At 39.5% G+C, this 25,752-nt stretch overlaps 1 protein-coding gene across 1 annotated transcript in view; it reads left to right on the top strand.

Annotated features, from left to right (window-relative positions):
- Positions 1 to 7,968: 7,968 nt before the first annotated feature.
- Positions 7,969 to 25,752, top strand: part of FAM240B (family with sequence similarity 240 member B) — a 139,298-nt gene continuing 121,514 nt past the window's right edge. The window contains exon 1 of the mRNA XM_072747917.1: positions 7,969 to 8,111. Coding sequence (XP_072604018.1) covers positions 7,969 to 8,111 — 143 coding nt within the window. The remainder of the gene's footprint in view (positions 8,112 to 25,752) is intronic.

Here is a 25,752-nt window from a genome sequence, read left to right as displayed (position 1 = left end):
TACATGTGGTCGTATGTTAAAACCAAAAGAGTTAGTAAATTTGGGGAGGGATGTTTTTGAGGCTATGCAAATATCCTGTTTGCCCTTAAAGTTTCATCAGCTGATTTTATTATTCATCAGTGGATCCTGCCTGTAGCAATTATTACTGTGGTGTTGTCATGATGACTTTCTATTCCTTCTCTCCTTCTCCTTCTAAGAATTCATCAGAATTCTTCTGAAAAAAAAAAAAGTTTTCCTTCCCCCTTATTTATTTTTTTCAATACTTTATATCAGTTTGGATTCATTCTTTGGGCTGTAACTAATAATCAGGTTATGTATTTTGTTGTTTGGTGATTGGGAGCTCTTTGAAGTTGACTCCTCTCTCTTTTGCAATGCCCCCCATCTATATTTTACTTTCTTACTTTTTGGCATTTCAAAATGCTCAGTACAAAAAAACCTTAAAAGGTAAAGTGTGTCTAGGGATTACTGTCTAGGTTGGTGATCTGAATAAGAGGTTGGGGTAAATATGAAAGAAGTAAGGTAAATAGCGATTTTTCTCTTGAAAAGAGAGAAGATTTATTATTTTTTAATCACTTATTTGGAAATAACTTCAAAGTTATAAAACATTACAAGAATAGTTCAAAGGGTTACCATATACCATTAACTCAGATGCACCTACCACCACCCTGTTTACTATTTGCTTTATTTATCTACATATTTTTTCTGAACCATTTGAGAATTAGTTGACTCATCATGAGCCTCCATCTCTAGCTAATTCAGTGTGTACTTCCCAAGAACAGATCATTCTCTTCCATAATATAGCACAGGTGTCAACTTCAAGAAATTTAACACTAATGTGATCCTGTTATTGTCCATATTCCAATTTTGTCCATTGATTCAACACTGACCTTTATAGCATTTTGAAATTTGATTTTTGAACAGCTCAACTAACTAGATTGAAGTTTCTGATCTTGCTGGTCTTCATGTCCAGCTGGGTGCCTAGAGCTCCTCTCCTCTACAAACTGTTGTCTGAATCTTGATAAAAAGGCTCCTAACCAAGCCCTCAGGGACTGTTGGGAATTGCTCTTGCATCCTGGGGTAATTATATTCTCTGGTAATAGACATAATTATCCGTATTTTTTTAGGGAAGATGAACTTTCCCCTAAATGAGTGGGGAAAGCGGTTCAGACTGTGGGAGGTGATGACAGGACCTTTGGAATCAGCATAGGTTTAGAGCTCAGCTCTAGCATTTACTGGTTCTGAGATTTTGACAAGAACTTAAACCTTCTAAGCCTGGCTTCTAGTCTGTTATCTGGGAAAATAATACCTACTTCCCAGAGCTATTGATATCATTAAATGAGATAATTTTCAAGATCTCATTAGCAACTGCAAAGCATGATTTATTGCTCACTGTTACTAATGCGTGATGTCAGCACTGGATGAGCAAACAGATGAGGGACTGTGAAATCAGTAGGTCTGGGTTAGATCCCTGACTCTCCCCCTTGTTAGCTCTGGGAGCTCTGGGACAGGAGGAAAGTCATTTAAATTCTCAGATTCACTTCCTCAACCTCAAATAAGGGAATAATAAAACCTACCACCATGTGTTGAGAATTAAATAACATAACATTTGGTGCTGTACTCCGTGCAGTTTGTGAATACGAATATAAACGATGGTGATAATGATGAGAGTTTTTCCTTGGGCTAGCTATTACAATAAGTGTCTTGGATGGTAATCTCATTTAATTCTTAGAACAATTAAGTTTTTCTTTTTTTTTTAATTTTTATTTATTTATGATAGTCACACACACAGAGAGAGAGAGAGAGAGAGAGAGAGAGAGGCAGAGACACAGGCAGAGGGAGAAGCAGGCTCCATACACCGGGAGCCCGACATGGGATTCGATCCCGGGTCTCCAGGATCGTGCCCTGGGCCAAAGGCAGGTGCTAAACCGCTGCGCCACCCAGGGATCCCCCAATTAAGTTTTTTTACATGAGAAACTTAAGTTTTAGAAAGGTTATACAAATTTTCCAAGGTTACATGGATGCAAAGCCCCTTCTTCCCTCATATAATTATTAATTACTTACATAGTAATTGTTGGTGTCAGCCGAATTAATTCAGATAAGCTACACAGAAAATAAAAGGGCTGAATTATTATCGACACATTCCATTAAAACATTTTTTTGTATATATCTATTTTTAGTTAAAATTTCCAACTACTCAAGAACTCACTCATACTGCCCCAGGTGGCCTTTTATTTCACCTGCACCTTTTCTTAAGACCTAAATATCACACTGTGGTCAAAACTTGAGCTGGCTTTGAAAGATATTAATTGGAGGGAAAACTATAGAGACAGATTCAAGACTTAAATTCAAATAACTTGACTGGATTTTGGAAGGCAGGTAAAAATAAAAGTGTTTTTTTTTTTTTTTTGAAAAGATACTACACTGAGGAGAACTTCTTTCACATAATGCTCCAAAATCTCTCTGTGAAGGAGGAGAGGAGAAGTGGGGTCTGAGTGTGGGATGGGAGGAAAACCCACTGAAACATCTTAGGCCCATAATTAGTTGCTGTTATCTTAGAAACTGGACCTAGAAATATCATTCCTAAAGATATTTTCAGTGAAGGTGAAAAAAGACCACCTCAGAGGAAATGGGGTAATGTCTGTGTCCCTCAGCAGCTGCAGAGGCAGAATCTCCAGCTGTTAGAACGAGCATTCGGCAGAATGGTGAGAAGATGACATTTCATTAAGTGCTGATGCAGGAGGGGTCAGTGCACCATGTAGGTGTTTGTTTTAGTCCTTATCATGCCACACATAAAACAGGTAATAGTGAGCACCTCTGACAGGCTTTGAATTTGGCAAGGTTTCAATCCCAGCTCCACCACCATTGATGAAGTTGCCCTGGGCAACAGTGACCTTGGGCAATGGCTTGCCTCTTTGCACCTCTTCTGTCAAATGTGGATAAGAATAACGTGACAACTGAATGCAAGATGTAAAGCCCTTTGAAGAGTGAAGGGTATTCAGTAAGAACTCAATAAAGGCTATAAAACTAAGCCACAAATCATAGACTAGCAGCCCACTAACCAGGTGGTGAATGTGTGGCATCAAGTTTTACTGGCCCATTGGTTGAGGGAGTCCTGCTCCATCTATGGACTCACTTTTCTTTATTTTCCCACCAAGGCGGAGTATCCGTTGCCAATACCCTAGTTTCTATCTTAAAGAAGAGAAATGTATCACTGTACTTGTGTTTTTAAATCAAAGTAGGATACAAAAAAGATAGGAACAGTGACTCTGATACATATTTTTAAAGGAGGAGAAGCAGATACTATTCCTAAGTGTTGATTATGAAACAAACCAGAATAACTCATTTATGGAAAACTTCTGGTCACTAGAGCAATTTAAATTTTCTGCTCCTGAGTTTTGAACCATTGGGAGTGAAGGACAACACAGCTCTCTGGGTATCAAGAAAAAAAAGTTATCCTATATTCTTAGAGAATCTCAGGATTAGAGGGAACCAAAAACAAGCACATGGACTCACTTGAGAGGTCTATTCCTCTCCTTTTTTTAAAGATTTATTTATTTATTCATGAGAGACACAAAGAGAGAGAGAGAGAGGCAGAGACACAGGCAGAGGGCGAAGCAGGCTCCATGCAGGGAGCATGATGTGGGATTCAATCCTGGGATCACACCTTGAGCAGATGCTCAACTGCTGAGCCACCGAGGCATCCCAGTCTATTCTTTTCCAATCTGCACATACCATGAGAAGAAAGCAGCAAACTGAACTGTAGAAAGGATGCATGTAAAGATCTAAACTTGGGTTTATAAAAAATTCACTTGCACAAGAACAGAATAAAGACACTTGAGTTTGAAAATTTCCTCAGTACAAAATAGAAACTTAATCTCAAAAGGGCACTTGATGGGATGAGCACTTGGTGTTATTCTATATGTTGGCAAATTGAACACCAATAAAAAATACATTTACTGAAAAAAAGAAAATCTCAAAATCTTTAAATGCGAAATCTCAAGAGATTTCAGGTACCTGATGGATTTATGTATCTGCACATTCCTTAGTATTTCTATTTTGTGACTATAAAGGCACCACTGATCTGTCCCACAGGAGATCACACCAGCTTTCTTCTTTCTGGTCCTATTCAGAACGATTTGAGAAAGTGATACCTTTTCACTCTCATTGGAACATCTATTGGGGCAGAACCATATCCACAGAACATATAGTTGGTGGTTTTCTCCACCTAGACCAGTCCATGCTTAGGTTTCCCATCAGTACGCCCAGGGAAAACTGTATCTTTTTATTTTCTGTTTCCTGCCTTATTTTGATATTCTTAAGCATGTTAGGTGTCCCTCAGTCAATGTGATTATAAGACCTGACTACAGAGATCCCCAAATATAACATCATAAATGATGTAAGAGTGAAACTCATCACCAAGAGCTTCTGCTAAAGGCTTCTCTGTATGCTTTCCAACACTGGACCTTGGACGAGAAGGGAAGCATCTTATCCCTGAGATCTAAAGCTATCTAATTCTGACAGCCCAGCAACAGAAATAAATAAACCTTAATTACATGTTGAGTCAATAAGGAACAAAGTATTTAATGTCATGCATAAACTAAAGACAAGAACTTAGGTGGTGGTTCAAATCTCTCACCAGGGATAGGACAACAGATTGTGAACTCCCTCAGGGCAAGCATGTTCTAGGTTGGTAGATGAACATTTAGGGAATAAAAGGCAATGTATTTGGAACTTTTGTCTTTATTACTACGTTTCATCTCCACTTTATAGATAATAAAACTGGGGGTCAGAGCACATAAAGGGCTTATTGTCCAAAGTCACAATAGTGACAACAATCCTCTGCCCTCCTCAATTCCCGGGCCATCCTGTCTGTCAGGGCATACCCTCTAGTCCTGGTGAGTGACAGTCCCTGTGGGACTGTGGTTGTGGTTGGCAGTTGGGATAGTTGTTTTCACACATCCTGTAGTGGATGAGGGGAGACCTGACGAAGAGTTCCAATCCTAGTTGCTTCAGGGATAATGGCAAAAGAAAGACTGACCAACAAGGGTGGTATCCCATGCTCAGGTACAGAGGCAGGAAAGGGGCTACAAAGAGAAGCTTAGCAGAAGGAAGCGAGCACAGAGAAAGTGAAACAGTTCAGCTTGCCCTGTAGAGAAAGCACAGGGAAGAGATTTGAGAAAAGCTAAAAAAAACAAACAAACAAAAAAAACCAAGAAAAACAAAAACATAGGGCCAAAGCTGCAGGTAGAAAATTCATCTCTTAAGAAGGGCAATGAGGGAACCTTTAAACTGCATCCATATGAAAGTCATCTTTCCTTTTGACCAGCACAGTTTTCAACTCCTTCTTGAATAAAGTGTCTCCACAGATGATCCCAGTGCCCACCACTCTCTGTCACTTGGGTCCTGTAGCTTCACTCCTATATGACACCTACCTGGGCACTGAGGTATTTAAATTCATGACTCTGCCTTAAGTCCTCCCAAAGGTCACAGCCCCAGAAATGCTTCCTGATCCAAAGGGAACAGGAGATGGAACCAGCATGTATCAGATTCTCCAGAGCCTTCTGCTTGATTTCCTTTGGGCTCACCTTGATTTAATTAACTCTTTCAGTGTATGGACACCACCCTGCTTTCAGCTATTTCTCTTAAAGTAGCTCATAATTATGTAGCTACAGTGCCTTGTAGACTAAATCTTCCTTCCATATCTTTTTCCCAAATAGAATGAATGTGAAATGACATGATTATATGAGTAGTCTGTGTGCCTGCAGAGGCTTCTTTTTTTTTGAAAAATTATTTAGAAAAATGTTAATTCTCAATTTCAAGAAAAGAAAATAATTCCATTGAGCACCTATTTAACTAAACTATCCTTCTCTGAATATGGAATACCTAATATGAACTTGAAATTCATATTCAACTTGAAATGTTTAGGAGCATTTTGTAATAAAGGAACATATGAATAAGTACTGCATTACTTTTGCTCTACTTAAGATACAGGTTTGCAAGTTTGTCTGTTCAAAGCAAACACTATTTTCTTATCAAGCATTTATACAGGCAGAGTCACATGAGGAAAATGAGAAAACTTCAGACACCTCTGCAGCTTCAAACAAATCCGTAGGAAACCTAATTGCTACAGAGGAGCACACCTAAACTCTAGTTCCATGAATGCTGGTATATGTTTTTAACAACGCTTTTAATATTGAATGACTAAGAATTTATTAGAATTCTTTGCACTAAATTTATTAGCCTGGGGGGAAAATAAGTGGGAAATACACTCTTAGAAGATGGAGTATGTGCTAGCTCCAAGCTAGAGCTTCAGAACTCAAGTGGGGCTTTGAGAAAACCCAGAGAGGCTTCCTGAGACTACAGAAGGCCTTGAGCACATCCCCTACTCAGAAAGTGCAAAAGTCACCCTCCAGACCATCTGTCAGCATCTGAGGCCTTTGGCAATCCCAGGCCAGGTCTTTTTAGAAAAAAATTAACTTGACAAGTGTCATTTAATTTAATTTAATGAAGAATAACTAAGAACCTATAAGAACCTATTACATATTTCAAGATATCAAAAACAATAGCAAAACAGTAAGCTCCAGGTTCTTTCCAACCTCCAGCCAGGGCCAAAGCCCTTCTCTGAACAGGTACTTACCAGCAGACAGGAAAGGATCTTTTCTGCTGTCCTTTGCATCTGCCTGCTTGTTAAAGCCACTAAGATCTGGAAAATGGGCAATATTCACATAAGTAAATATTTTTGAGTATTAAACGTGCACTTTCATGGGACACACATACATGTCACACAAGCTTGTTCTGGATGTGACCGTTTCCAGATATGCCAACCATTTCTTGTGATGAGAATCCCAGGGCCAAAAGTATCCACCTTGAAAATGGACAGACCTAGGTTCAAATTCCCACCACTTTGTGTTCAGTTATGAGGACATAGGCAAATTCTATTTCTCAGTTTCCTCATCTGAACAATGAGTGTAGAATCACCCAGCTCCCAGAGTTGTAGGAAGGATCAAATGTAAGTGTGTATAGAAAGCCTATCACATATTATGTGCTCAACAAATAGTAGAGGTTATTGTTATTCTGTGAGGAAAGACAGAAAGAGCATAACATCTCTCGATTATCTACTTGCCATATACTGTGTTTAGAGCTTCTGCATGTATATTTCACTTTGTGTACATACACACACAACTGTGACATAACTGTTAAGAATCATTTCTTTAAGTTAAAATCATAACTATCACGCAAATATAAAATGAACATGAGTCAAATATTTTATTTAACTTATTAATGAGAAAACTAGTAAGATATTACAAGTAATTAAAAAAAATTAAAAACACATATGTAGTCTATCAAGAATATTGAAGTGAATTTAGAAGTATTTTAAATTGCTTGGTATCCACACAGCTATCAATTGCAATCCCCTAGACAAAATTTATTTGAATCTCTATGTTCAAGAATCATTTGCATTACTATATTCTTTCTATTATTTCAGAGTTGTAAAGCAGCTTGAAGACAATAAAATCAGATCCTCTGTAGGGGTTATTAGGACCCTTTAAAATCTTTTTCATTTCAATTTTTTTTACATTTTCTGACAATTGTTATATTCCCATTTGCAATTGAGGAAACAAAATCATGGTGATCGTGAAATCTGTCTACAATCACAAAAAGTGTAAATGGCAGGGGCTGGATTTAAACTCACCTTTTGAGGATCCCTGGGTGGCTCAGCGGTTTAGTGCCTGCCTTAAGCCCATGGTGAGATCCTGGAGTCCTGGGATCGAGTCCCACATCAGGCTCCCTGCATGGAGCCTGCTTCTCCCTCTGCCTGTGTCTCTGCCTCTCTCTCTCTCTCTCTCTCTCTCTCTCTCTCTCTGTGTCTCTCATGAATAAATAAATAAACTCACCTCTCATCACTCCAAAATTAGAGTGGTTTTATTTGAAGAACTGGGATTTGTTTTTTCTTCTATTTTTCAGGGGATGAACAATCAATATATCCGTCGGGAAGTCTTTTGCTGTGAAACTTGTCATGAGCTCAAAAGTTTCTGGGAAAAAGAAATTAGCAAACAGACTTGTTACAGGGAACTGGAGGAAGATCGTCAGGGAAAGAGCGCACTGAGAAAGTATGTGGATTATTTCTCTACTATTTTCTAAATTAGCTTTCTGTAGAAATATACCAAATGTGAAGATAGGAGACTGAATTATTTTCATCATTACGTTCTAAGAATGAAAATATTCAGTATGGTATGGTAAAGTCAGGGCTGCCATGAGAAGAAAGGAAGCAAGACCTGGAAGAAGTTTACTATATTCAGAGTTCTAGAGAAATGTTCACTGCATACCATGCAGGGCCACAGAGGAAGCACCAGGTCTTGCGCAGTGGCAAAAGAAAGAAGCAAAAAAAAAAAAAAAGAAAAAAAAAAGACAGAAGCATGGTGAAAATCTAGTCCAGAAATGTTATTGGAGTTTCTGAGCGAAAATCAGGGCAGAGTAAACAGTTTAGGATTGGCTAGTTTGAATAATTCCAGAGGGCTTTGGGCTAAGACGTGGTTTATAGTTGTACGGCACTTAGCCCTGGGATGATTTAGGAAATGGGAAGTATGGCTTCATGTGTGAGTCTTAGGGGTGGTTGGGACCCCAGATTTGGGATTGGTTGACACGTTTACAGCAAGCCTTTTGATATCTCTAAGAAAGGCAAGTTTTGGGCTTTTCCATGACCAACAAGCTTCTTAAGATGTCAAAACATCATAAATATAGAAAATTCAAGACACAATTAAGTCATCTACTCATTCAGTCTTATCACCACATATACCATGGTGTTTCAACCTTGTACTATTGACAATTAGGGCCAGGGCTAGGGGGCTGTCCTGTCCTTGTAAAGTGTTTAACATCATCCCTCATAACCTTACAGTCCAATACGACTCTCCCCTACCCATTATGACAATAAAAAATATCTTCTAACATTACCAAGTATTCCTTAGAGGACAAAGTCACCCCTTATTGAGAACCAGTGACATAGATAAGGATGAGCCTTTTATATATAAATTAAATGAGGTTCTATTATTTATACCTTGATAAACTGAAAAAAAACTTTCCTCGCCTTTCCTCTTTGCAATCCCCAGGACATGAGGAACACTGAATTTCAGGGTTAGGTCAACAGGTATATGTAAGTATAAAAGATCTCACATCTAGGATGATAAATATTAATATTCTTGGGGAAAGGAAAATGTGGTCTTCCTCTCTTTGGCAAATAAACTGGTTTTTCTTGCCAAAGGAATCTGCTGAGGGGAACATATAGTTATGAGAGGTCACATGTGTCAACAGAACTCTGAATAAAAAAGCCTTTCCCTCACAGTGCAAAACTTTGGAGCAGACAGATCAACCCAACTTTTTAGATATTATCTAGTTTCCTCTCTCCCTAAAATGGGAACAACCTAGCTAAGCTGTCTGTTTTGCCAAGATGCCTACTTCAAAGTGGAGTGGCAACTGAGCATTCTGCTAGTCACAAGGCACTATGCCTCCATGTTTCTGATCATGCTGAGCTGAAAATAATTGTAATTCACATGTGTTGAACCAATATTAACTTGTAAAAACCTTTTTTTTTCTTTTAATCTCTGGAGGGGGTATAGCTTCTCTCCATAGCCAAAGAAGAGACATGCCACCATTCCAGCTACATTCTTGTTTATCTAGAAAGCAAATGCAGGCCTTTCTACATGCTAGAATAGTTGCATATTAGAGCATCCAGTCCCAGTGATTCCAGGAGAGTGAGGAAAGTCAGTTGTGTGGTTCCTGCCATCTTCCAGCCTCCATGTCTTGGCCCCACAAGCCCACTGGGAGCCAGATCCCAGGATGAACTCTCTGTACATCTTCTAGATGAACAATGTGGAGTTAAAAGTATAATTTGTAATATCATTTTATTTTTCTCAAAATATATAAACAGTCTATCTGTATATACAAGCAAAAGATTAAAAGAAAATGCACTAAGATACGGAGTGATTTTTTTTAAAGATTTATTTATTTATTTATTTATTTATTTATTTATTTATTTGAAAGAGAGACAGAAGAGAGAGAGCACAAGCAGGGGGAGGGACAGAGGGAAAAGCAGGCAACCCACTGAGCAAGGAGCCCAACTCTGGGCTCCATCCAGGACCCTGGGATCATGACCTGAGCTGGAGGCAGACACTTAACTGACTGAGCCACTCAGACGCTCCTAAGAGTGATTATTTTTGACTACTAGAATGGCAGATTTGATGTGTATGAGCCCTCCTAGTATTGCCAAAGTGTCTACAAGGATGTTCTGCCATTTTGTAATTAGGCAAAATACTATTATGAAAAAGGCAACCAAGGGGGATTCCTGGGTGGATCAGTGGTTTAGTGCCTGCCATCGGCCACGGGTGTGATCGTGGAGTCCCAGGATCGAGTCCCACATCAGGCTCCCTGCATGGAGCCTGCTTCTCCCTCTCCTATGTCTCTGTCTCTGTCTCTGTCTCTCTCTCTCTCTGTCTCTCTGGTCTCTCATGAAAAAATAAAATAAAATCTTTAAAAAACAAAGAAAAAGGCAACCGAGGAAGGGGCAAGATTGCAGAAGAATAGAGGGACCTCACTTCATCTGGTCCCTTGAACTTATCTAGATACCTATCAAATCATTCTGAACACCCAAAATTCAAACTGAGATGTAAGAAAAGAATTGCTAGAACTCTACAAGTAGAAAAGTGGCCCCTTTCTGCAAAGTAGGAGGAGGTGCAGAGAAGTGAATCCCAAGAGATATATTGGAAGATAAATGGGATAAGGGGTGGGGATCCTCAGTAACTTGGTTCCTGGAAAGTGATATAGTCCCCAAGTGCAAAATAAGGACCCTTAAAAATCGGCTCCAGTGAAAGATATCAATGCCTGAAAGATGTTCAGGTGGTGAAATGGGGCAGAATCCTAGTCGGAACAGTATGGTCTCAGGATCTCTGGAATCACAGAAAGAATGGGGGTGCCTGAACTGGTAGAGTTCCCAAGCATTGGAGCCAGGAAACTGGTTAGGTCTGGGAGGGGGCTCTGAGATCAGTTCACCATGAACTGTGAGCAGTGGTCCCATGGGGTGACAGCTTTCCATGTGAGGACTGTGCAAAGGACAGAAACATAGAGATCCTCTGCCTTCCCCTGAGAGGGGTGGAGCAAGTATGCACATGATAAAGAGCTTCCAGGAATAGACAGAAACTGAAAGAATATGTGACCACCAAACCGACTCTGCAATAAATAGTAAGGGGGACCCTGTAATAGAAAGAGGGAGCAAACAGAAACAATCCACAAAAATAGGGACTGAATAGGTAATACGATGACACTAAATTCATATCTTTCAATAGTTACTCTGAGTGTAAATGAGCTAAATGATTGCATCAAAAGACACAGGGTATCAAATTGGATTAAAAAGAAAGACCCATCCATATGCTGTCTACAAGACACACATTTTCAGGATGCCTGGGAGGCTCAGCGGTTGAGCGCCTGCCTTCAGCCCAGGGCGTGATCCTGGAGTCCTGGGATTGAGTCCTGCGTCGGGCTCCCTGCATGGAGCCTGCTTCTCCCTCTGCCTGCATCTCTGCCTCTCTCTCTCTGTGTGTGTCTCTCATGAATAAATAAATAAATGAATAAAATATTTTTTAAACAAAGACACTCATTTTAGACCTGAAGACAACTTCAGACTGAAAGCAAGGGGGTGGAGAATCATTTATCATGCTACTGGATCTCAGAGGAAAGCTGGGGTAGCAATCCTCATCAGATAAATTAGATTTTAAACCAAAGACTGAAGTAAGAGATGAAGAGGAACACTATATCATACTTAAAGGATCTATCCAGCAAGAAGATCTGACAATTATAAATATTTATGCTCCTAACTTTGGAGCAGCCAATTATATCACCCAGTTAATAACCAAATTAAAGAGATACATTGATAATCATACAATAATAGAAGGTAATGTTAACACTCAACTCAGAGAGCAATGATAGATCATTTAAGCAGAAGATTAGCAAAGAAACAGGGCTCTGGATGATACACTGGGCCTGATGGACTTCACAGATATATATAGAACATTCCACCCCAAAGCAATAGATCATACATTCTTCTCAAGTACACAAAAAACTTTCACCAGAGAAGATCCCATACTGGGTCACAAATCAGGTCTCAACCAAGACCAAAAGATTGGGATTATTCCAGGACGCCTGCGTGGCTCAGCGGTTGAGCATGTCTTTGGCGCAGGGCGTGATCCCTGCACATCAGGCTTCCTCCATGGAGCCTCCTTCTCCCTCTGCCTGTGTCTCTGCCTCTCTCTATGTCTTTAATGAATGAACTGTTGGTGGGAATGTGAACTGGTGCAGCCACTCTGGAAAACTGTGTGGAGGTTCCTCAAAGAGTTAAAAATAGACCTGCCCTACGACCCAGCAATTGCACTGCTGGGGATTTACCCCAAAGATAGAGATGCAATGAAACGCCGGGACACCTGCACCCCGATGTTTCTAGCAGCAATGTCCACAATAGCCAAACTGTGGAAGGAGCCTCGGTGTCCATGGAAAGATGAATGGATAAAGAAGATGTGGTTTATGTATACAACGGAATATTACTCAGCCATTAGAAATGACAAATACCCACCATTTGCTTCGACGTGGATGGAACTGGAGGGTATTGTGCTGAGTGAAATAAGTCAATCGGAGAAGGACAAACATCTCATTCATTTGGGGAATATAAATAATAGTGAAAGGGAATAGAAAGGAAGGGAGAAGAAATGGGTAGGAAATTAGAAAGGGAGACAGAACATAAAGACTCCTAACTCTGGGAAACGAACTAGGGGTGGTAGAAGGGGAGGAGGGCAGGGGGTGGGGGTGACTGGGTGACGGGCACTGAGGGGGGCACTTGACGGGATGAGCACTGGGTGTTATTCTGTATGTTGGCAAATTGAACACCAATAAAAAATAAATCTATTATTTAAAAAAAGAATGAATAGATAAAATCGAAAAAAAAAAAGATTAGGATTATTCCTACATATTTTCAGACCATAGTGCTTTGAAACTTGAACTCAATCACAAGAAGAAATTTGGTAGGAATTCAAACACCTGGAGGTTAAAGACCATCCTACTAAAGAATGAATGGGTCAAGATTCATGCAAATGAATGAAAATGAAAACACAACGTTCAAAACCTTTGATATACAGCAACGGCAGTCCTAAAACAGAAGTACACTGCGATACAAGCTTCCCTCAAAAAATTGGAGAAATCTCGAATACACTAAAGGAACCTTACACCAAAAAGAGCTGGAGCTATATCAGCAAATAAAGCCCAAACCCCCCAGGATATGAGGATTAATAAAGATTAAAACAGAAATCAATGAAATAGAACAGTAGAAACCAGAACATTAGAACAGATTTATGAAACTAGGAGCTGGTTCATTGAAAGAATTAACAAGATTGATAAACGCCTAGCTAGACTTATCAAAAACAAAAGGGGAAAAACCCAAATAATAAAATCAGGAATGAAAAAGGAGAGATCACAACCAACACCAAGTAAATTCAAACAATCTTAAGAACATATTACGAGCAACTATATGCCACCAAATTAGGCAATCCCAAAGAAATGGATGCATTCCTGGAAACTACAAAAACTCAAAGAGTCAAAGACTGATTAAAATTAATAAAAAATTAATTAAAAATCAATAAAAAGAAAGGACAAGAAGCATATGAGCAGGATGCCTGGGTGGCTCACAGGTGGGCATCTGCCTTCAGCTCAGGGTGTGATCCTGGAGTCTCAGGATCGAGTCCCACATCAGAATCCCTTCATGGAGCCTGCTTCTCCCTCTGCCTGTGTCTCTGCCTCTCTCTCTCTCTCTCTCTCTCCCTCTCTGTCTCTCATTAATAAATAAAATAAAATCTTATAAAAATGTGTTAATTTGATGAGAAGCAGAGGGCAAGGCAAGATTTGATGGGTATAAGATTTATTACGGGAAACACCTGTGAGAGAAAAATGGGGAGGAAGTTATGGTGTGCTAATAAATGTTTAACAATTGGCTCACTGTGGGAAAAAAATGTACATACATACATGTTTATCATAAATTTCACAGGCATAAAGGGTGTATAGCACACAATTTATAAATATTAAGAAGATATACAGTGCTCTTTATTATACATTCCATAAAGCCACCTGATTTTCATAGTATACTTTTATTGGTTTTTGCCAACCTCTTTCATCTATAGCCAATCTGTAGTTGAAATTCAACCATAATGTGACAAAATCACACAATGAATAAATACTTAATTGCTATTAATTTGACAAATAGGTCAAGGATAGTTTTCTAGTACTGGAAGAACATTTACACAATTTATGTATGTATGTATGTATGTATGTATGTATGTATTTGTTTGTTTCATATTAGCAATGTAATACCTATATAGACACACCATACTTCTAAATTTAATCTGCATTATTAAAATTATCTCCATTATTTCATAAGTCTAGATGAGGGGTCAACAAACATTTTCTATAAAGACAAGGTAGTTAATATTGAGGGGAGGAGACATGTGTCTCTATTGCAACTACTTAACCCTGTCATTGTTGTGTGTAAGCAGCTATAGACAATATGTAATCAAAAGTCAGGACTGTATTTCAATGAAACTTTATTTATTAACACAAGCAGCTGGCCATATTTGGCCTGAGGGACAATACTCTGTCCAGACAATGAACAAAGCAATAAACCAAGTCATGACTTATAGTGTTTGCCAACATCTGTGTTGTAAATAGTTTATTTCAAGCTTCCAACGAGACATCAGTGAAGATGAGTGGAGAATGCAGTGTACTCCATCATATAGTAATTTCAGCATATAAATATAATAAGCCTAAATAACCTGAAGATCATAGATTATTGTAAAATGCAGTAAAATAATTAGAAAGTGATGAATCTCACATAGTTATGACTGTTTTTAATACAATTAGAATCAATGGAATTAATATAACATTAAATTAATCTTATAAATTTAATAGAGTAATATAATTTAATTGTAACTTTATAATTTACTTTTAATGATGGCCAAATTTAATAACCAGCTTACAAAATTTCTAAAAAAATTGATTTTCCCCACAAACTAAAAGCACACCCTTAGGTAGAGCCATAGGATACAGGTCTGGCCTCCATGAAGGAGAAAGGCAAGGAAGTGGAACAGGGTTAGGCAGCAGGGCAAGCCAGAAAAAGTTTTGACCAGAATAGTGTGAAGTCCTTGAGTCAAAGACAACTGTTAAAGACACTCTGCATCTTGCAGAGATAGGCCTGCATTAGTACCTCTGCTGTGCTCAGTCACTGGTGGAAGGTAGCCCAAGAAAAGTTGGCTTTGGTGCAAATGCTTGAGGCAGATGTAGATGGAAAGTAGCTGCAGATGGGAAGTCAGCAAAGCAGCACTATATCCAGGAAAAGTTAAAGACTGTTTAACTAGTGAATGAGTCCACATTATATTAAGGAGTCCATCAAGTTCCATGAAATGCACAGATAGCAATTTATTTAAAAACAAATACCATTAGTGAGCTTTTAAAGATCTCAATGACAAAAGTCATGTACATTTGGAGGCAGATTTAGTTACAGAATCTTTCAGAGATGCTTAATAAAGGGAGCTTGTGAGCCTGGAGAGGTTACTTACAAGTTAAAATACAAGATAGATACTTAATAAGCATAATGAAGAAAAATAACTTATGGTTACTTTACTAATAGGTACAACAGGAGGGCATATAAGCTCAATAAATCAACACTTCTTAAGTAAAGTGTGCAAAAAGACCTGTAAGGCAGCTGTCTGCTTACAGGAAAGCAGGCACTCCATGTTTTATCTCACCTTTCAAACAAGCAAACTGTATTTTTATGTCCATCACTTTAATATAATTTCAGGTAGAATAAGGATATAACTGTCTTAACATTATTCCGCATATCCCTAATTCTTCTCTCAATACTTCAACTTTCAATCCTTGGTTGCTAATATGCTTAAGCAACAACTATCCCTAACAACAGGCCAATATACCAGATTCTTTCCATCCATCCTTGGGCCTATATTGAGTAGTTTTAAGTGAGAAGCTGCCAAGAACTGAATAGTAATAGGTGCCTACATCCTCAGAATATTTATATGCTCTAAATTACATGCCCTTAGGAATCCCTCTGAGGAAAATAGAGGAGTATATGAAAAGAGTATTATTATTATTCTATTCATTTTTGAAATACGTATGAGTGAAAAATTAAGGTAAGATCCAACTTTTTATTTTTTATTTTTATTTTTTTAGAAAATTGCATTGTTTTTCAATTTACCTTTGTTTGTTTGTTTGTTTGTTTATTGGAGTTCAATTTGCCAACATATAGGATATCACACAGCGCTTATCCCGCCAAGTGCCCCCCTCACTGCCTGTCACCAAGTCACCCCAACCCCCTGCCCACCTTCCTTTCCCCTACCACTTGTTCTTTTCCCAGAGTTAGGAGTCTCTAATGCTCTATCACCCTCACTGATAGTTTCACTCATTTTCTCTCCTTCCCCTTTACTCCCCTTCACTATTTTTTATATTCCCCAAAAGAATGAGACCACATAATGTTTGTCCTTCTCTGATTGACTTATTTTACTCAACATAATACCCTCCAGTTCCATCCACGTCGAAGCAAATGGTGGATATTTGTCATTTCTAATGGCTGAGTAATATTCCACTGTATACATATACCACATCTTCTTCATCCATTCATCTCTTGATGGACACCAGAGGCTCCTTCCACAGTTTGGCTATTGTGGACATTGCTGCTATAAACATTGGGGTGGAGGTGTCCTGCCATTTCACTGCATCTGTATCTTTGGGGTAAATCCCTAGCAATGCATTTGCTGGGTCATAGGGCTATTCTATTTTTAACTCTTTGAGAAACCCCTACACAGTTTTTCAGGGTAGATATACCAGTTCACATTCCCACCAACAGTGTAAGTAGTTCCCCTTTCTCCACATCCGCTCCAACATTTGTCATTTCCTGTCTTGTTGATTTTCCCACTCTCACTGGTGTGAGGTGGTATCTCATTGTGGTTTTGATTTGTATTTCCCTGATGGCAAGTGATGCGGAGCATTTTCTCATGTGATTGCTGGCCATGATTATGTCTTCCTCTGTGAAGTTTCTGTTCATGTCTTTTGCCCATTTTGTATCTTTTGCTGTGCAGAAGCTTTTTATCTTGAGTAAGTCCAAATAATTCATTTTGCTTTTGCTTCCCTTGCTTTCATTGATGTATCTTACAAGAAGTTGCTGTGGCCAAGTTCAAAAAGGGTGTTGCCTGTGTTCTCCTCTAGGATTTTGATGGAATCTTGTCTCACATTTAGATCTTTCATCCATTTTGAGTTTATCTTTGTGTATGGTGTAAGAAAATGGTCCAGTTTTATTCTTCTGCATGTGTATGTCCAATTTTCCCAGCACCATTTATTGAAGACTGTCTTTTTCCAGTGGATAGTCTTTCCTGATTTATTGAATATTAGTTGAAAATAGAGTTGAGCGCCCATTTCTGAATTCTCTATTCTGTTCCACTGATCTATGGGTCTGTTTTTGTGCCAGTACCATACTGTCTTGATGATCACAGCTTTATAGAACAACCTGAAATCTGGCATTGTAATGCCCCCAATATGGTTTTCCTTTTTATTTATTTATTTATTTTGTAAATTTATCTTTTATTGGTGTTCAATTTGCCAACATATACAATTACACCCAGTGCTCATCCCATCAAGTGCCCCTGTCAGTGCCCGTCACCCAGTCACCATCACCCCCCCCGCCCATGTCCCCCTCCCCCACCCCCAGTTCGTTTCCCAGGGTTAGGAGTCTTTCATGTTCTGTCTCCCTTTCTGATATTACCCAGTCATTTTTTCTCCCTTCCCCTTTATTCCCTGACACGATTTTTTATATTCCCCAAATGAATGAGACCATATAATGTTGTCCTTCTCTGATTGACTTATTTCACTCAGCATAATACCCTCCAGTTCCATCCACGTCGAAGCAAATGGTGGGTATTTGTCGTTTCTAATGGCTGAGTAATGCTCCATTCTATACCTATACCACATCTTCTTTAACCATTCATCTTTCGATGGAGACTGAGGCTCCTTCCACAGTTAGGCTATTGTGGACATTGCTGCTAGAAACATCGGGGTGCAGGTGTCCCAGCGTTTCATTGCATCTGTATCTTTGGGGTAAATCCCCAGCAGTGCAATTCCTGGGTCATAGGGCAAATCTACTTTATTTTTTTTAATAAATTAATTTTTATTGGTGTTCAATTTACCAACATACAGAAAAACACCCAGTGCTCATCCCGTCAAGTGTCCCCCTCAGTGCCCGTCACCCATTCCCCCCCACCCCCCCTCCCCTTCCACCACCCCTAGTTCGTTTCCCAGAGTTAGGAGTCTTTATGTTCTGTGTCCCCAATATTTCCCACACGTTTCTTCTCCCTTCCTTTATATTCCCTTTCACTATTATTTATATTCCCCAAATGAATGAAAACATACACTGTTTGTCCTTCTCCAATTGACTTACTTCACTCAGCATAATACCCTCCAGTTCCATCCACGTTGAAGCAAATGGTGGGTATTTGTTGTTTCTAATGGCTGAGTAATATTCCATTGTATACATAAACCACATCTTCTTTATCCATTCATCTTTCGATGGACACCGAGGCTCCTTCCACAGTTTGGCTATTGTGGACATTGCTGCTAGAAACATCTGGGTGCAGGTGTCCCAGTGTTTCTTGAAATTAGAACTTAATCACAACAAGAAGTTTGGAAGGACCACAAACACGTGGAGGTTAAGGACCGTCCTGCTAAAAGATGAAAAGGTCAACCAGGAAATTAAGGAAGAATTAAAAAGATTCATGGAAACTAATGAGAATGAAGATACAACCATTCAAAATCTTTGGGATGCAGCAAAAGCAGTCTTGAGGGGGAAATACATCGCAATACAAGCATCCATTCAAAAACTGGAAAGAACTCAAATGCAAAAGCTCACCTTACACATAAAGGAGCTAGAGAAAAAGCAGCAAATAGACCCCACCCCCAGCAGAAGAACAGAGTTAATTAAAATTCGAGCAGAACTAAATGAAATCGAGACCAAAAGAACTGTGGAACAGATAAACAGAACCAGGAGTTGGTTCTTTGAAAGAATTAATAAGATTAATAAACCATTAGCCAACCTTATTAAAAAGAAGAGAGAGAAGACTCAAATTAATAAAATCATGAATGAGAAAGGAGAGATCACTACTAACACCAAGGAAATACAAACGATTTTAAAAACATATTATGAACAGCTATACGCCAATAAATTAGGCAATCTAGAAGAAATGGACGCATTCCTGGAAAGCCACAAACTACCAAAACTGGAGCAGGAAGAAATAGAAAACCTGAACAAGCCAATAACCAGGGAGGAAATTGAAGCAGTCATCAAAAACCTCCCAAGACACAAGAGTCCAGGGCCAGATGGCTTCCCAGGGGAATTCTATCAAACGTTTAAAGAAGAAATCATACCTATTCTACTAAAGCTGTTTGGAAAGATAGAAAGAGATGGAGTACTTCCAAATTCGTTCTATGAGGCCAAGCATCACCTTAATTCCGAAACCAGACAAAGACCCCACCAAAAAGGAGAATTATAGACCAATATCCCTGATGAACATGGATGCAAAAATTCTCAACAAGATACTAGCCAATAGGATTCAACAACACATTAAGAAAATTATTCACCATGACCAAGTAAGATTTATCCCGGGGACACAAGGCTGGTTCAACACTCGTAAAACAATCAATGTGATTCATCATATCAGCAAGAGAAAAACCAAGAACCATATGATCCTCTCATTAGATGCAGAGAAAGCATTTGACAAAATACAGCATCCGTTCCTGATCAAAACTCTTCAGAGTGTAGGGATAGAGGGAACTTTCCTCGACACCTTAAAAGCCATCTACGAAAAGCCCACAGCAAATATTATTCTCAATGGGGAAGCACTGGGAGCCTTTCCCCTAAGATCAGGAACAAGACAGGGATGTCCACTCTCACCACTGCTATTCAACATAGTACTGGAAGTCCTTGCCTCAGCAATCAGATAAAAAAAGATATTAAAGGCATTCAAATTGGCAAATAAGAAGTCAAACTCTCCCTCTTCGCAATGACATGATACTCTACATAGAAAACCCAAAAGCCTCCACCCCAAGATTGCTAGAACTCATACAGCAGATCTACTTTAAACTCTTTGAGGAACCTCCACACAGTTTTCCAGAGTAGCTGCACCAGTTCACATTCCCACCAACAGTGCAAATGGGCTCCCCTTTCTACACATCCTCTCTAACATTTGTGGTTTCCTGCCTTGTTAACTTTCTCCATTCTTGCTGGTGTGAGGTGGTATCTCATTGTGGTTTTGATTTGTATTTCCCTGATGGCAAGTGATGCGGAGAATTTTCTCATGTGCTTGTTGGCCATGTCTATGTCTTCCTCTGTGAGATTTCTGTGCATGTCTTTTGCCCATTTCACGATTGGATTGTTTGTTACTTTGCTGTTGAGTTTAGTAAGTTCTTTATAGATCTTGGAAACTAGCCCTTTATCTGATACATCATTTGCAACTATCTTCTCCCATTCTGTAGGTTGTCTTTTAGTTTTGTTGACTGTTTCTTTTGCTGTGCAGAAGCTTTTTATTGAGTAAGTCCAAATAATTCATTTTGGTTTTGTTTCCCTTGCCTTCATTGATGTATCTTGCAAGAAGTTACTGTGGCCGAGTTCAAAAAGGGTATTGCCTGCGTTCTCCTCTAGGATTTTGATGGAATCTTGTCTCACATTTAGATCTCTCATCCATTTTGAGTTTATCTTTGTGTATGGTGCAAGAGAGTGGTCTCTTTCATTCTTCTGCATGTGGATGTCCAATTTTCCCAGCACCATTTATTGAAGAGACTGTCTTTCTTCCAGTGGATAGTCTTTCCTCCTTTGTCGAATATTAGTTGAACATAAAGTTGAGGGTCCACTACTGGATTCTCTATTCTGTTCCATTGATCTATGTGTCTGTTTTTGTGCCAGTACAACACTGTCTTGATGACCACAGCTTTGTAGGACAACCTGAAATCTGGCATTGTGATGCCCCCAGCTCTGTTTTTTTTCTTTTTTTTTTTTTAATATTCCCCTGGCTATTCGGGGTCTTTTCTGATTCCACACAAATCTTAAAATAATTTGTTCTAAGTCTCTGAAGAAAGTCCATGGTATTTTGATAGGGATTGCATTAAACATGTAAATTGCCCTGGGTAACATTGACATTTTCACAATATTAATTCTTCCAATCCATGAGCATGGAATATTTTTCCATCTCTTTGTGTCTTCCTCAATTTCTTTCAGAAGTGTTCTGTAGTTTTCAGGGCATAGATCCTTTACCTCTTTGGTTATGTTTATTCCTAGGTATCTTATGCTTTTGGGTGCAATTGTAAATGGGATTGACTCCTTAATTTCTCCTTCTTCAGTCTCATTGTTAGTGTATAGAAATGCCACTGACTTCTGGGCATTGATATTGTATCCTGCCAGACTGCTGAAATGCTCTATGAGTTCTAGCAATCTTGGGGTGGAGTCTTTTGGGTTTTCTATGTAGAGTATCCTGTCATAGGCTAAGTGGGAGAGTTTGACTTCTTCTTTGCCAATTTGAATGCCTTTTATGTCTTTTTGTTGTCTGATTGCTGAGGCTAGGACTCTAGTGTTATGTTGAATAGCAGTGGTGAGAGTGGACATCCCTGTCTTGTTCCTGATCTTAGGGGAAAGGTTCCCAGTTGAGAATGATATTTGCTGTGGGCTTTTCGTAGATGGCTTTTAAGATGTTGAGGAATGTTTCCTCTATCCCTACGCTCTGAAGAGTTTTGATCAGGAACGGATGCTGTATTTGTCAAATGCTTTCTCTGCATGTATTCAGAGGATCATATGGTTCTTGTTTTTTCTCTTGCTGATATGATCTATCACACTGATTGCTTTATGAGTGTTGAACCAGCCTTGCATCCTGGGGACAAATCCCATTTAGTCATGATGAATAATCTTCTCAATGTACTGTTGGATCCTATTGGCTACTATCTTGTTGAGAATTTTTTGCATCCATGTTCATCCAGGGATATTGGTCTATAATTCTCCATTTTGGTGGGGTCTTTGTCTGGTTTTGGAATTCAGGTGATGCTGGCCTCATAGAACAAGTTTGGAAGTGTTCCATCTCTTTCTATCTTTCCAAACAGTTTAGTAGAATAGGTATGATTTCTTCTTTAAACATTTGATAGAATTCAACCCAGATGGCTGGTAAGCCATCTGGCCCTAGAGTTTTGTGTATTGGGAGGTTTTTAATGACTGCTTCAATTTCCTCCCTGTTTATTGGCCTGTTCAGGTTTTCTATTTCTTCTTGTTCCAGTTTTGGGAATTTGTGGTTTTCCCGGAATGCGTCCATTTCTTCTAAATTGCCTAATTTATTGGTGAAATCCTGCTCATAATAAGTTTTTAAGGTCGTTTGTATTTCCTTGGTATTGGAGCTCATCTCTCCTTTCTCATTCATGATTTTATTAATTTGAGTCTTTCCTCTCTTCTTTTTAGTAAGACTGGCTAATGGTTTATCTATCTTATTAATTCTTTCAAAGAACCAACTCCTGGTTTTGTTAATCTGTTCCACAGTTCTTCTGGTCTCTATTTCATTGAGTTCTGCTCAAATCTTTATTAACTCTCCTCTTCTGCTGGGTGTAGGTTCTATTTGCTTTTTTTTCTCCAGCTCCTTTAGGTGCAAGGTTAGTTTTTGTATTTGAGTTCTTTCCAGTTTTTGGATGGATGCTCGTATTGCAATGTATTTCCCCCTCCGGGCTGCTTTTCCTGTATCCAAAGATTTTGAAAGGTTGTATCTTCATTCTCATTAGTTTCCATGAATCTTTTTAATTCTTCTCTAATTTCCTGGTTGACCCCTTCATCTTTTAGCAGCATGGTCCTTAACCTCCCCATGTTTGAAATCCTTCCATACTTCTTCTTCTGATTTAGTTCTAATTTCAAAGCATTATTGTCTGAAAATATGCAAGGGATGATCCCAATCTTTTGGTATTGGTGAAATCCTGATTTGTGACCCAGTATGTGGTCTATTCTGGAGAAAGTTCCATGTGCACTTGAGAAGAATGTGTATTCAGTTGAGTTTGGATGTAAAGTTCTGTAAATATCAGTGAAATCCATCTGGTGTAGTGTATCATTTAAAGCTCTTGTTTCTTTGGAGATGTTGTGCTTAGAATATCTGTCAATTATAGAAAGTGCTACATTCAAGTCACCAAGTATAAGTATACACTTACCAAGTAAGTGTATTATTATCTAAGTATGTCTTAACTTTGGTTATTAATTGATTGATATATTTGGCAGCTCTCACATTCGGTACATAAATATTGATGATTGTTAGGTCCTCTTGTTGGATAGATCCTTTAAGTGGTTTATAGTGTCCCTCTTCATCTCTAACTACAGTCTTTGGGATAAAGTTTAATTTATCTGATATGAGGATGGCTACCCCTGGTTTCTTTTGAGGACCATTTAAATGGTAAATGGTTGTCCAACCTTTTATTTTCAGGCTGTAGGTGTCTGTATGTCTAAAATGAGTCTCTTGTAGATAATAGATGGGTCTTGCTTTTTAATCCATTCTGAAACCCTGAGCCTTTTGATGGGGTCCTTAAGCCCATTTACGTTCAGAGTTACTATTGAAAGATATGAATTTAATGTCATCATAATACCTATTCAGTCCTTGTTTTTGTGGATTTTTCCCTTGGACCTCCTCTTTCTATTACAAAGTCCCCCTTAGTATTTCTTGCAGAGCTGGCTTGGTGGTCACATATTTTTTCAGTTCCTGCCTATCTTGGAAGCTCTTTATCTCTTCTTCTATTCTTTTTTTTTTTTTTCTCTCTTCTTCTATTCTTAATGAGAGCCTGGCTGGATAGAGTATTCTTGGCTGCACATTCTTCTCATTTAGGACCCTGAATACACCCTGCCAGCCCTCTCTGTCCTGCCAGGTCTCTGTGGAGAGGTCTGCTGTTAACCTAATACTTCTTCCCATATAGATTAGGGATCTCTTGTCTCTTGCTATGTTAAGGATTTTCTCTTAATCTTTGGAATTTGAAAGTTTCACTATTAAATGTCAAGGTGTTGAATGGTTTTTATTGATTTTAGGGGGGGATTTCTCCATGTCCTGGATATGAATGCCTGTTTCCCTACCCAAGTTAGGGAAGTTCTCAGCTATGATATGTTCAAATACACTTTTTGGTCCTCTATCCCTTTCAGCATCCTCTGGAACCCCAATTAAATGTAGATATTTTGAGATTTTCTGAGGCTGTCATTTATTTCCCTTAATCTTTCCTCATGATCTTTTAATTGTTTTTCTCTTTTTTCTTCAGCTTCCTTTCTTGCCATCAACTTGTCTTCTATGTCACTCACTCATTCTCCTACCTCATTGACCCTCGTCATTATGACCTCCCATTTGGATTGCATCTCATTTAATTGATTTTTAATTTCGGCCTGATTAGATCTAAATTCTGTAATCATGAAGTCTCTTGATTCCTTTATGCTTTTTTCCAGAGCCACCAGTAGCTTTATAATTGTGCTTCTCAATTGGCTTTCTGTAATTGAATTGTAATCCAAATCCTGTAACTCTGTGGGAAAGAGTACTATTTCTGATTCTTTCTTTTGTGGTGAGTTCTTCTTTCTAGTCATTTTGCTCAGTGTAGAGTGGCTAAAAACAAGTTGTACTGGAAAAAGAAAGGAAAAAAAGAGGAAAAAAGGGAAAAAGAAACAAACAAGGAACAAAAAACAAAAACAAAGGAGGGGTATCCTCTGGTTCTATATAGTGGAAATCCCTCCACTTCCCCTGGAGCTTTCCAGTGCTGCTCAGTCAAGAACTTGCTCTTCCCCTGTCCTTCCATCTGGTCTTCTGGGGGAAGGGCCTGCTCTGCTGATTCTCAGGTGTGTGCACCTGGGGGAGCTGCCCCTCCCTTTACCAGGTGCATCGCTCATTAGGAGCTGTTTATCCTGTGAGGCCTCTGTTCCCTGGCTGCCGGCTCTCTCCTAGGTACAGGGTCTCACAGGGAGGAAAAAGACTGGCGGCCAGGTCTCCAGCTCTGGAGTCAGCTCCCGTCATAACTACCGCAGTCTCCTGGTCCACGCTGGCTTGGATGCTCCGCGGTGGGGAGCGCTGATCTGCACAGTTCTGGGCCGCCCAGTGGCCAGAACGTCCTCAATGTCCTGGGCCCTCCCAGGCTTCACCTGTCCCAAGGGGAGTGCAGGATCCTGGGCTGTGTCCCCCAGCGCCCGGGCTCCAGGGTCTGCAGTGCTGGAACCATGTTCCCGGGGCCATGCAGCCCCCTCTGTGCAGAGCCACGACCTGAGCCGCCGCCTGAGCTGCTCCCAAGGCCCCGCCTGGCGCATGCTCCAGTCCTTTACCACACTCTGCCCACGGTGTGTGGCGTACTCTCCCCCGGGGCACAGTTCCTCTGTTAGTGACCCCGGGAACCTGGGGGCTCCTTTCACCCCCTGGGATCCTGCGAGTGCCTTTCTGTCCAGGAAGATTGGTAAAGTTCCTGCTTCTCTGGGACTGGGCTTTCCTGTCCTGGAGGCTCTTGCTGCCCAGCCTTAGCCAGACTCCTCGCGGGGGGCCCCTCACCCACTAGATTCTTTTTTATTTTATTTACTTTTTTTCCCATCTTTCTACCTTGTTAGAAATGCAAACTCTTCTCACTGTAGCATTCTAGCTGTTCTCT

The sequence above is a fragment of the Vulpes vulpes genome, chromosome 1, assembly GCF_048418805.1.
Source record: "Vulpes vulpes isolate BD-2025 chromosome 1, VulVul3, whole genome shotgun sequence".
NCBI classification, from domain to species: Eukaryota; Metazoa; Chordata; class Mammalia; order Carnivora; family Canidae; genus Vulpes; species Vulpes vulpes.
Note: the sequence above shows the minus strand (reverse complement) of the source record. Positions and strands in the feature narration are given on the sequence as shown.